This window comes from Vanacampus margaritifer, chromosome 13 (assembly GCF_051991255.1).
Source record: "Vanacampus margaritifer isolate UIUO_Vmar chromosome 13, RoL_Vmar_1.0, whole genome shotgun sequence".
Classification (NCBI taxonomy): domain Eukaryota; kingdom Metazoa; phylum Chordata; class Actinopteri; order Syngnathiformes; family Syngnathidae; genus Vanacampus; species Vanacampus margaritifer.
In genome coordinates, this window is record NC_135444.1 from 6,250,214 (window position 1) to 6,263,579 (window position 13,366).

General features: G+C 41.4%; 1 protein-coding gene across 2 annotated transcripts; it reads left to right on the top strand.

Annotated features, from left to right (window-relative positions):
- The first annotated feature begins 200 nt into the window (after window positions 1-200).
- mknk2b (MAPK interacting serine/threonine kinase 2b) lies at window positions 201-12,217 on the top strand. Of its 2 annotated transcripts, XM_077584419.1 has the most exons (15): window positions 201-366; window positions 886-1,115; window positions 1,383-1,473; window positions 1,595-1,696; window positions 1,784-1,881; window positions 3,541-3,620; window positions 3,767-3,837; window positions 3,943-3,975; window positions 4,030-4,047; window positions 4,255-4,310; window positions 4,509-4,604; window positions 8,163-8,357; window positions 9,042-9,206; window positions 9,294-9,334; window positions 9,416-12,217. In XM_077584419.1, the coding sequence occupies exons 2-15, from the start codon at window positions 1,065-1,067 to the stop codon at window positions 9,690-9,692; spliced, it is 1,374 nt and encodes a 457-aa protein (XP_077440545.1). In that variant the 5' UTR covers window positions 201-366; window positions 886-1,064; the 3' UTR covers window positions 9,693-12,217. The 2 variants fall into 2 exon arrangements, with proteins under 2 accessions (XP_077440545.1, XP_077440544.1); XM_077584418.1 differs by having other exon boundaries at window positions 3,943-4,047.
- The last annotated feature ends 1,149 nt before the right edge of the window (window positions 12,218-13,366 follow it).

Here is a 13,366-nt window from a genome sequence, read left to right on the forward strand (position 1 = left end):
CCTCCAAATAAATATGGAACCATTTATTAATCTTCTCTAATTTAAAAAGTGTCTGTTTATTATTTCTGCTTCGTACAATAATTAACGAAGACCCGGTGATATGAAATGGTACGCGGCCATTAAGGCTACCTTCTCGAAAATACGTGATCCTTCTAGCTTGCTGACGCAACGTGAAGGCGTTAGGGGCGTGGATAAGGAGGAGTCAACCATGAGGTTATAAAAACGCTGCAGCTGCTACCATACCGCCACCTTCTATGTCCCTTCAATCGGCCTTATCCCCCACCCCCCCACGACCGTCCTATGTGGCTGTCAAAGCAGTGGGTCCGATCACGACGCTAACACTGGAGCTGTAAAATTAACGACTTGGTAAGTTCATCTTTTTCATCTGACTATTTTTAGAAGTCTAATTAAAAGTGCACCTGTTTTGCTTTGAATGCTAATGACATGCGCTACCAATGGTGCAAACTGTGTACAGTACACTGTTTATTTGGCTTTAAATCTTATGCCTTGTTTCTTTTGCTAGAAAATGACCAGATAATGTTTTCTTGATGTTTTGCGTTGGCTACTCAAAACCAACACGAAACACTAAAAGCCAATTTTACGTCAACCCATACGCAGCTAGCTAGTTTTGACACACACTGTTTAGCTTGAGGAAGGCATTGTGTTTTAAAATCTACGACGTATTTGTGCCTACAATGTAAAGAGTTTTCAATGCAAATTGCTTGGCGTGCATATTATTGGTCGGATTTATGTATTTCGAATACCTGTACTTGGATGCTTTATTAATCGTTGTTTTTCTGTATTTAAGATAGTGCCCTCTAGATACTTGCGATACTGTACTTGTGTTTCTGGGGTAATCGCATTGCATTTGTCCGTTGTCGGCAGGGCTCCGGTTGAAAGCGCCGCAGAAAGCTGTCCAGCCCGCACCAGTGTGATCTCATTGCAACTGTCTCAGAAACACCTTTGTTTCGGAGAAAGTGCAATCGGATAGGCCAGACACCACTGCCGCAGCCGCCGCGCATCCTCCAAAGAAAACGAAATAAAATCGCCCAAATCGAAGCAAAATGGTGCAAAATAAGATCACCGAAGTCACTGGATTCCATCGCTCTTTTAAGGTGTGTTAAATTTGTGCGTGTGCGTGTGCGTGTGTGTACTGCCAACTATTAACAGATCTCTTCATCACACTTTAATACATGGGTGGATATCCAGCTACATGAAGTAGTACTCTGTATGAGTGTAGTGTAATTTGAATTTTGTGATATGTATTGGAAAGAAAGGGGCCAATAGCTGCACTTGATTCTAGTTGAGCACAGCTGAGCCAAGAAGTTTTATCTATTGAGGAAGTTAGGGCTGTTTGCTGATGTCACTGTCTTACTTTCCAGGGCCAAAATCCTTTTGTGACAGATGACTTCACCAAAAATGGATCTCATCTTATTGATTCAACATTTGATTTTGATTCTTCCCCAAGACATGGTGGGTATTTTATTTTTTTACGCTGGCCATCTCATTACGCTATCGTAATGTTATTAGTTGTGCAGTGACCCATTTGTAACAATTGCTCAGCTTTGTAATAATGTAGCCTCTTTTGTCACAGATATACCTTCCAGCCAGCCCATAGACATCCCTGATGCTAAAAAGAGAAACAAGAAGAAGAAGCGTTGCAGGGCAACAGACAGTTTCTCTGGACGATTTGAGGGTACGATCATTTTGTGTGGACTGTGGCTTGATGTCAAATTTAGTCTCATGAACAGAATACTTCAAAACTTGTTCAACCTCTCCATAGATGTATACAGACTGCAGGATGAAGTACTGGGAGAGGGTGCCTATGCCAGGGTGCAAACATGCATAAACCTTATCACCAACAAAGAGTATGCTGTCAAGGTAAGACATCAGTCATGTTGTCTTATTCCATCCACTTAAGCCTAAATGTATGTTTATTATTTAAGTCACTTGCTAAAGGCAGTTTTGGTTCAGAAGTAACACATTCAACTCTTTACATCAGCTGCCGCATGACTCTCTTTGTGTGTGCTACTGCTGCTCTGGAATTAGCTGCAGTCAGCAGGCACGCCCCTTGCTGTTTTTACATGCAGCTGGCCTATCACAGTGCAGCGAGGGATATACCCTCCCATTCATCCGACTCTTATTGCCCGGAGAGTTGAGAGAACATTGTGTGCTGCCAAAACAAAACCCTCTTATAGAGGAGGAACAGTGTGGGTGGCGCTGGTTGAAGATTGTGACCCAGGGTGTTTACATGCTTTTATTTCCGCTTTTTTGCTCTCTGCAGGAATTTTATTATTTTTTTTACTTTTAAGACACATCTTGATTAAAGGACTTCTTCCTCTTCTAAAAACCGCATATCCTCACGAGGCAGCAAAATTGCGATGTTTTGCTTTACATTAATTATTGACACAAATCTTAATACACAAATCAAACTGGTCTCAAGCAAAATAATTTTGTTGGTTCTCTACAGAACGCATACAGTATCCTTATTATAGAAAAATGAATAATTAAGAAGACTAGGGGCAAGCATTTGGTCACATGATGGCAATCTGTTGCTGTTTACGCCGTGACGTGCTGGTGGATCCCCATGGGACTTTGTCATTGTGATGGAGGAAGCGTGTGGAGTAGGTCATTTGCTTGTTGAAAGGGGGCTCAGACTGCTCCTGCCAGATGTCCCGTCTACCCCCCCCCCCCCCCCCCTCAGTCGGGCGAGTTGCAAGTGTGGGCGCCTAGCGTCACAAAGTACAAGCAGCAGTCTGTGCGTATTTAACACCTGCTTGACTCAAATTGTTGTTTGATATGTATGGGTGTTTGACTGTCCTGTTGTATGAACTTTTGTGCTGCTGATGCGGACTGAATGAGTGCTAGTGGCTTTAGATGGCTCACAGCCCTCTTGTCTGTGCATTAATCCTAGACGCATGGCAATAGTGTGCTTCAAAAGCAACTGTAATCCAGCTACCAGGAAGAGACACATGCACAACATCCAAGCAAACAATAACCATCCAGGGCTGGAACATTCAGGCCTTTTGCTATGGTGTCAGCAGTCTATCGTTCTCTTGGCATGACGTTCAACTGATGGTGGCCCCTGAGTGGTTAACCCCCCCCCCCCCCCCATAGCAGAGTGCAGTTATATTTAGAGAGTGTGTTTTGTTTTTACCGTCAACAGTTTGGGATTAGCCCATGGAATGTTTCAATGGAAGAAAACCTAAGCGCATTTAAGATTTAATAAGACTGACACATGGGACTAAATATAGAGATGCTCTGTGACTTTGTTCGTTATCATGGTTTGCCTGGCAGCATTGAAAGTAGGTTAAAGTATCGTTGCAAGTGTGCCACAGGGTGGGGTGCCTTTTGGGAAGCAGGGGAATTAAAGGGCTGTTATTAACTTGGCACCACATATGGAACATGTAATCTACTCCCTGTAGACACTCAAAGTTAAGCATACCATTCTCTGTGTGTGTGTGTGTAGGCATATGTCCTGTATTTTTAGCTACAACTTTCCATAGGAACCAGTCAACTGAGATCTGCCCTTTCTTTCAGATAATTGAAAAAAGACCAGGACACAGCCGCAGCCGTGTTTTTCGTGAGGTCGAAATGCTCTACCAGTGCCAGGGCCACAGGTACTGATCTTAATCACCAACTCAACGAAATACAACTTGATCACTTTTGACTCTTGTTCATGGTGTAATTTAACACTTTTAAAATGATGATGTGATGAATCAGACGACACTTTGCTTGACTGGCTTTACCTTTACTCTTTTGTTAGTAACATCCTGGAATTGGTGGAGTTCTTTGAAGAGGAAGACAAATTCTATCTGGTGTTTGAAAAGCTCGGAGGTCAGTGAAATTCAGCTGTTGATTTAATTTTGCCCTGCAAAACATGTTTTTTTTTTCCGTCTGCTTAATGTAAATAGCTAATGTACTCGTGTTCTCTCTCCTTAGGGTCGATTTTGGCACACATTCACAAGAGGCAGCACTTCAGTGAGCAGGAAGCCAGAGTTGTCGTGCAGGACATAGCTAGAGCTCTGGACTTCCTGCATAACAAGGGTGAGCACAATCTCAAAAATCCTTAACACTAAAGTTACAACAGACATAGTATAACCTACCGGTAACATACTCTACATCTATTTTTAATATTCATTAGAATTATTATTTTACTTTTTTTTGCATTTTGATAACCAAATATTGAAGATTTGCTTGCCGTTTTGGCCGTGATGTACTAACCAAAAGTGTGACTGTCTTGTTAATTTCTAGGAATGGCTCACAGAGACCTCAAACCTGAAAACATCCTCTGTGAAAGTGCAGACAAGGTGAGTCTGTGCAAATATTTTCTGTGTAGTTCAACTAATGGGAACTAGTGTGGCAATTAATAGATTGATAAGCTGCTCTAGCATGGTGATTACAGGCCAGGTAAAGATAGTGTGCAAAGAGATCTACATTTGTACTTGGGGCTTAATTGATTTAACAGGATATGAGATTGTTATTCTAATCTTGTATTCCTCTCTCAGATTTCCCCAGTTAAGATTTGTGACTTTGACCTGGGAAGTGGTATCAAACTGAACAGTGACAGCTCACCCATCTCCACCCCTGAACTCCTCACGCCTGTAAGTTCATGATTAACTTTTTTTTTAAATCACGTTTTATTAATTATTGTGGTAAGGTGCTACATGGATGTGGCAATGACGAAGTATCATTGGGTTCCCACATGCCGTAATAAATAGATTAAATTAGATAACATGGACCTATTAGATTTTATCCATGGTAGAGTACTGATACCCAGCCTTATTTCAAGGTACTGAGATGGTAGATGTTTAACAATCAGGAACTAGGAATTAGAAATCGGAAGAATAGAAAATTACCGTCAGTTTCAAGCAGTTTTAAGGAAAAACGCTGTATTAGGATATATAGTTCTCTGTAAAATTTTGTCAGTTTTTTAAAAAAAAATTGGGACGCAGGGCGTGCGTGGGTTCTATATATCAAAAGTACTATTGGTGAATACTTGATTTGAGTACTGGTATCCGTCTGGGGGGGAAAAAAGTGGTACGGAATATCCACAATGGATCCAACTTTGTCATTTTGCAGAGTACCGGTACTGATGAAACAAAATTTTGTTAAGCATCTACAGAGATGCAAAGAGATAAATAAATTCAAAAAAGTGAGTGTATATATTTGGCCGTGGCTTGGCAAAGTGGATTTATTTGAGACAATTTGTTAGGGAGGAAAGTTTAAAAACAAAACAAACTTTGACCTACTTGTGAAACTGTGCAAATCTAATGTTGCGTCTTGGGTTAATTGTTGTTTTGTACCATTTGTGCAGTTGTCTTCACCATGCAGATAGGCAATCAGGCTTTAAACTTCCATTATCAAGTCTAGGCTCCCTGCCCATTGGTCACTGGGTGGTGTTATGAACAACCCGCCGATCTTTCATTGGCGCTTGACTGGCAGCATTCTGTTAACCTTATCACGTCATGGTATCAGCAGATCCCTGTTAGATATCCTTCAGTGTAAGGTCCACGTCCTACTTATTGACTGTCAATTCTCAGGCCCAAGAATTTGAAGTTATGATTTTTCAACCTGGCACCATTGTCACAACAGAAGCAAAGTGTCCAAAAGTGGGATGTTTGCCATGTAATTGTTCTGTTTTTTGCTACGTGTTGACACAGTCTGAGTGTACGTCATATATGGACAAGAGCAGATGGAGGGGGTGCTTTAACCTGCAGTTGTGTTTTCGGGGATGTTTACATTGGTAACTTCAGCTTTCTATTGAGAAACCAGAGTTATGTTATCTACTGTACTGCAAAGGCGTTAGGAAGCAATGTAACCGCCTTGGAATGTAATGAGGCCGCAGAGGGAACTTCCAAGGCTGTTTTGTGTTGTAGAAAAAGAGTGCTTTCAAAACCATGCACAAACCTCTGTCAGGCGGTATAGAGACATCCACCCTCTGCTTATTTAATGCCCCATGGACCAACCCTGCATTTTTCTAATGTTCTTTATACAAAGCAGATCAACAAGGTTTTTCTACAATGTTTTTGTCCTCCCTCCCATACCTAGCAACGGAGACGTGATTGGCTTAGAGGAGTGGGAGGGGGAGGGTCAGCCTGCTCATGCGCCCTAGCCTGTTTTTTTTTTTCCTTTCCCTTTGCCTTGGTCTCAGGAACAATGTTATCTTATTTTCATCTCTATTCCTACTCATACTTCATTTGTACAGTTGCTGTTGCGCAACATTGAGATCTTTTTGCATCTATTGCATGTACTTGTGGTGCTATTTAGTAGAATTCTTTTCAAGGCTGTTGTGCCGTTTATTTTTATTTTAGAATGCTTGTTATGTATGAGAATGTAGGTATGACGAACCTTTCTAGGAAAAGGCTAAAAATTGTTAAAAGCTCCACAAATGTCCAACATAAAATAAGAATGTCTGCTCAACTATCAAAACTCTCTTGTGCAGTATTAAGGAAATGGCAGGGACTGGAAATGTTGGACAGAAGCAGCCCCATTGAGCCAAAACTGAAGCAGTTATGGCCGCTGGCCCATTTGCAAGTTCCTAAAACCTCACCAGGTAATCTTGTTTACCAACATCAGAGGTGTGGAGCACAAGTGGCGTCATGATGGGCTGACTCGTCACATGCTCCCGGGAAAGCACCAGCTTGCTTTATGAACAGAGCAGGAAGAAAAGTTTGTGTGGGCGGTGGATATACTGAGTGTGCGAGTTCAATGTTGGCCTTGGTGCTCTTATTTCACTGGCCCCTTCTCTTTTCTGCTGTTGTCAGCAGCAGTTGCACATGGACCAAACAAACCTTTGGCATTTTCAGCTGCATTCAGTTTTTTTTTTTTGTCTGTGGAGGCAGGCTTACCAGACATGTTGATGGTAGAAATGTGGGGGTTGGGATTTTCTCCAGCGACAGAAGCAGCTTTGTCTGTGCTCAAATTCCTGTGCAGCACATTTCATGACATAAATATGGAGGAGGAGGAGCTGCTGGGATGTTGTGCAATCGTCTTGCTCAATGTAAACATGCACCCTACAGTTGGAAAGCGAGATGAGTGGCCCCGGGTTTGCAAACCAAAGTCAACCCCAAAATGTTTTTCAAACGTGTTTTTTGCAGCCCCTCTACTGCAAACACTATTCTTTTCTGATTAATATGAAATAAGCTGCTAAATCCACCGTTTTTATCCATCTCGGGGCAGCCATTTTAACACTTGCTGTCAACTGAAAATATCGGTGTTGCTCCGGGCTTAAGGTAACGTCCAATCACGGCTCAGCTTGCAAATATTATGAGCAAACTCAGGAAACTGGTGAACTGTGGTTGGTTGTTACCTGAGCTCTGAGCAACTGTGATGTAATTCACTCGACAGCACGTGGCAAAATGGCCGCCCCCTGAGATTTTGCTGCTTAATTCATATTCTACAAATCCAGTATTAATCAGAATGCTGTGTTTAGCAGACTATTGGAGGCACGTAGAACACATTATTGTAAAGAAAATGTTTGGCTTAACTTCCCCGTTATGCTGAAGGCTTACAGTTTAAGTGAATAGGCCAATGACTGAATAAGATGTATGCGATCCGTATTCCTAAATTGTCTATTGCGTGTATGTCACTCGGGCACAATACAATTTTAGAATGAAGATTCTTGTGAACTAGTGACCTGGTCCTCTTTGGTTCCATTAGGGCACCACTTGGCGTTTAAAAGTTATGCAAGTGGTCAGGGCTCGGCCCAGTCTGTGGTTTTGCTGGAGAGCCAATCCTCTTTGCTGGGCTCAGTGTTTGGCCTAATTCCTGTCTTGGATACATAACAAGGCAACGTCAAAGCTGAGGCCGCCTGCCTTTGCCCTCAGTCCACTGTGTACTTTGTGTGCAGCTGGATGGTCCAAGTTGTGACTTAATGTTCCTGCAAACCTGCCCCATTTGATGCTGTGCAGGGATGTTGCACAACATGTTTTTACTTGCCACACAGAGAGAAGCTGCGTAGTTCCTTTTTTTTAAACTGGCCCATCCTTCTAGAGCATGTGACTCTCACAGATCTCCCCAGTTTAGGCCTCTAGCTTCAACACGAGGTGTCAGCTGAAATGAGGAATGTGAGGAGCAGCAGCGAAAGAAAACACTTCACTGTTCATGTGTTCTGCAGTTTGTCAAGCCTGTGGCTAACCGATGCCTTTTCTTCCCATCAGTGTGGCTCTGCAGAGTACATGGCACCCGAGGTGGTCGAGGCCTTCAGCGAGGAGGCTACTATTTATGACAAACGTTGTGACCTCTGGAGCCTGGGAGTCATCTTGTACATCATGCTGAGTGGTTACCCACCCTTTGTAGGCCACTGCGGGGGTAACTGTGGCTGGGAATTGGGGGAACCCTGCCACAGGTGCCAGGTGAGATTATGGAATAATCACTCGGGCTTTTTAAAAATGTTTTTGTTGGACCGATTTTTAGATTGACAAGATTTATCATGTTTATTCTAATTGTACCATATATTTCTTTGATAGCTTTAACGCTATTATGCTAAGCTATATCGGGTAGCGACGCGGGTTTCGCTTGCACGGGGGTTGCTTCAAGCCGAAGAGGGGATGCTCTGACAGACAAAAAAAAAAAGTTTGAACATTACTAGTCAATCTGGTGACCGGAGGTTGTGTTACTACTTTGGCTGATGCTAATTTGGTTGCCAGTTCAACAGCTTTCACTCACTATTATCAAGCCTGTTTTGTTCAGTCCCAGCAGCTATGGGAAGCTGGCTTTGTCGTTTACCTCGCGCCGGTCTGGTCCCACATTGTAACATTAGAAATGTGCCGCTAGAAAAGATCAGCTTGTGTTTATTCTAACCGGCATCCGTAGCATTAAGCTAGTAGGACTACATTTCAATGATTCTTAGACAGAAACAGGAAGTAGTTCTAGACATAAACATAGACACCAGCTAGCAATTGGATGCGGATGAAAATACGTACACAAACATAATGGAAAGGAATTGGGTTTAAAGATAACCTGGCAACATACATACATGCATATAATACACAGTTGATTTTTGATATGGTCAACAAAATGCTCTTTTCCTCCCATAGAACACCTTGTTTGAAAGTATTCAGGAAGCAAAGTATGAGTTTCCTGACAAAGACTGGGCTCATATCGCCTCAAGTGCCAAAGACCTTATATCCAGACTACTGGTTCGGGATGCCAAAAATCGCCTTAGTGCTAGCCAGGTGCTGCAGCACCCCTGGGTGCAGGGGGTGAGTGTCCAACCACTATGCTAACTCTGTAATTTTGCTTTAGTAATGGTGAATATTGTTTTAATGGGCTTAATCTTCTTTTTTAAGGGTGCACCTGACATGTTTCCTGCACCAGTTTTTCATCAGAGGTGAGGCAGTCTCTGAAAGATTTTGATATTTAACACTTTTTTATAGCTTGTGAAACTCAAGTAATTTCTCCTGTTCTCCAGAAGCGGCAATGCGAGGGATCTAACATTCTTTGCGGACAAGGCCATGGCTGTGAACCGGCAGCTGGCTGAACAGGATGGCATGGAGGAGCAGCATCAGCTGGAGACCCCCTTTGTGGTCACCGCTGCCAGCGGCTCCTCCATGCGCCTCTCTCCTCCTTCAAACTCCAAGCTGGCCTGGCGAAGACAGCGCAGCAGCCAGCGCAAGGGTGGCCCTGTCTCCGCTGCTGAGCTCCGCCAGCTCTTGGCCCCTCTCGTTATTGTGGGGGACTGTGCCTGATTTTTGTTGACCTCAGACCTTCTGCGAAGATCGAAGACCTGCTCCTCTCCTTGCCTGTCTCTGACTCTAACTGGCCTTGGGCCCTCGCCGTTCAGGCTCTTCATGCCTCGCTGTAAGGGGACTTCTAAATGCCTTTTGACCTTCTGCAGCACTTCTGAAGCACATCAGCCCAGGGCCTGCAAATATCGATGCAAGTCTAGGATTTTGGGGAGGGAGGATAAGAGAAGTATTTTTGAATTTAAGTTTTGGTCCCCCCCCACCCCCCTTTCCTCTCAACACTTATGTTTCAAACAAAGCTCAAGACACCAAAGGACAACCTCTCGTGCTGCTCCCACGTTACAACTGGATCCACTGTGAATTTGGTTGTCTGGAATGTTCTCTTTGCTTGTATGTGTATGCACAAATGGTCAATCTGCACATACATACAAGTTTATGCAATATGCCAAGATGAAGGTGTACATAGGGGGGTTGGAAGAGCTGTAAGCCAATGCTGTATGTGCCTGGAGCAGTTATTGTGTGGCTGGGGATTTATTTATTTTCATCTTCTTTTTAATTTTGTTTTTCTTCCTCCACTTAAAGCCGAAATCAAAGTAGAGTAAGTTTTGGAATGAATTTGACTTGGTGACTACGCAATGAAGGCTCCAAGAGCAGAGAATGTCTGTACACTGCCAGCCATGATGTAATTAGTACAGTTTGGGGGGGGGGATTTTTTTTTTTCTTTAAATACAGTTTGGATCAATGCTATCATGATCAGTTGCCATACTGCATCCTTGAACAATATCTGGTATGTTGCTCAGAATAATGACCACAGTAAAATTATTTTTATTTAATGTAAAGAATTTGTGTCCCACAGCCACACTCGGCGCTTATGATTTCTCATTTTTGTACTTTTTTTTTTTTTTCCCTCAAATATGCAAATCAATGTATGCAACAGCGCTAACCTTTATATTTTTTGACTCTAAAGGTTAGAATTCTCTTTGCAGGATTTGAAAAGCACATTTTGGCCACTGACCTCTGTCATTTAATTGAATACACTTATTTGGACCATCAGCGTTTTTAATGCGTTGTACCTTTTTTAATGAGACATCCATTTCCAAACATTGACATAATTCAACTTTTTTTTTTTTTCCCCCTCAACAAACTAAAAAAAAAATTAAAAAAGGAAAAACATTCCACAAAAACAAGCACAAAAAAAGTCTTCCACAAATATGTAGCTGTATTATGTTTACCTTATATTTTTCCATGTTAAAAACTCCATGTGAATTTGCCACTTTTTTTTTTGTATGGCTTTTTTTGTTTGTTTTTTTACTTAGTGATTGTCATGGAGGTGCTGTTGAGTTCAGGTGAAGCACCGGCTGTTTTCTTTCAGTTTGTTTCATGTATGTTAAGTTGTGACTATAAGAGTCGGCAGAAGTTTAAGTTGACCTGGAGCGTTCTTGCCCAGACAGATATTTTCTATTTGTTTTAATGTTCACGAGTTTGTAATAATTCTTTACTTCTCGAATGAAGTAGAAGTTCATTCTGAGACAGTGATAGGCGTGAAAAGCAATGAGTTCCGTTTCACTAAAGAGTGTTCAAGTCATGACCTGGCACATTGAAACATGCGTCGGAACCTAGTAGACAGGTGCTGACGATCCACTACCAGCACTGCAGTAATGGTACTCTGGAAATGGTTGCCTTTTAGTAAAGGATCCAATCTGCTGAAAACAGGACACTGTAATTGCTCTCAAAATCACCTGCAGATGCATCATGGAATTTTATGTCTTATAATAAGACTTGCATTTGTATATGCAGCTGTTCTCTATCTGGGAAATTACTTTGCTAAACCTAAATGCATTAAGCTGATGATTAAGGCTCTTTTTTTTTTTTTTTTTTTTTAAACACCTATGACAGTTCAGTATTTTTTTCTTTTTCTTGTCTCTTTGGAGCATCACAAATTTTGGACCGGGTTTGATACATGCAATCATGCATGCACACAAAGGGCCATATTCAACATCCTGACTGGTGTAATAAGAGTTCTTGGTCATGATCATTTCTACTTTTTTTGTTAAATGATAGTTTAAAGACTGTCTTAAGGGGAGAAAGTTATATTCTAAGTCTGTCACTTTTTCGTCATTTTGATGTAAGAAAGTGTTCTATTCATTCATGCGAAGTGTCAACCCCTTCCCATAATTTGAATGTAGTCCACAGGCAAAGAATTCACAATCCAGCAATACTTATCAAAGCCTTCCTAAGTGAACTAAAAAGTGTGAGGTAAACAATTCTGCCTGCGGTGGAAAGAATAAGCCCTTGAGCTGAAGCTTGCGAGCCAATGCCTGGTTTTAGCACCATCATGATGCCCTCAGGGGATGAAGTTTTGGAATAAATAAATCCGTAAAATACGAAACAATTTTGATTTAAGATAAGCACTTTACTGTACCATGTGAATGATTGCAGTTCACTCAAGGCAACACTTAAAACAGTTGTTCCAGAATTTTGTATTGTTTTCTAAAAAAAATTAAAAAGCAATAAAATGCTTTTAATAACTCAGGTGTCCGTGTGATATTTATTAATCATTGTGCTAAATGATTTCCCGGAAAGTTCAAAAGAGTTAGTTGGCTGGAAATCTGATACTTGGCATGTGCTCCCTTCTACCTCACCAGTTTCACATTAACTAGCATTATCTTTTGGCCAAGGCTGAGGCCATGCCAGCTGACTGTTTGCAGTAAATCATATCAGTCACATTTACTGATAGTTCAGCTGTCACGTGTCCTTGGCTATAAGTAAATACCAGCTCACTTTTCCCTTCACTCACTGAACTTGGACGCGTCAGCCACCAGCATGCCACTGTGGGGTTTTCCACAGGCGGGCCTTACTGTACATGACTGATGCAACCTGCTGCAAGAGCTATCGCCTTGTGTGCTTCCTGCAGACAGGAAATGACTTGGCTTCGTAAGGTTACATTAAATTAGCTTTATGTAGTTAAATACAGTTGTTGAGAAGAGAAATATGGAATGCTGCTATAAGTTTATGTCCCAAATGTATCTCCCTGGTGTCCTGTGACTTAGTGTTTCAAGTTTTAGGTGTGAATGGGGAGCAGGCAGGCACATGTGCAGTCTTTTTTTGGGGGGAGGGGGGTAAAGCCAAAGAAACAGTCACCCATCACCAAAATTATTAACACAATTAATGTACTGTATTTATTTATATGTATGAGACCAACATAAATGAAAAATACAAATGTGATGTGCCGGATGTGTTCATAATTAACAAATCACATTCAAACACACGTTAGAGCAGTATTTACTTGCCACTGTTTAACAGCCTCTGGAAATATTACCCCCACCCACCCCAAAAATAGTTCTGGTAAGCTTCAGAGGGATCTTTTTGTTCAAAGGTGAAAGGTCGGGAGAAGGGTTAAAAAAAAAATTCCAAGTCATTCATATAAATATTTAAGTGACTCATCATATTACATATACACAAGTTGTTGAACCACTAGTTTTGAAATCAGAATTCAAAGATAGCAGTTTGTTCAGCTGTTGTTCAAGTTACTGTAAAAAGGTTTCATACATATATATATATATATTTATGTATGTATGAAATATATACATACATAAATATATATATATATATATATATATATATATATATATATATATATACATAAATACATAAATACATATATATATATATACATA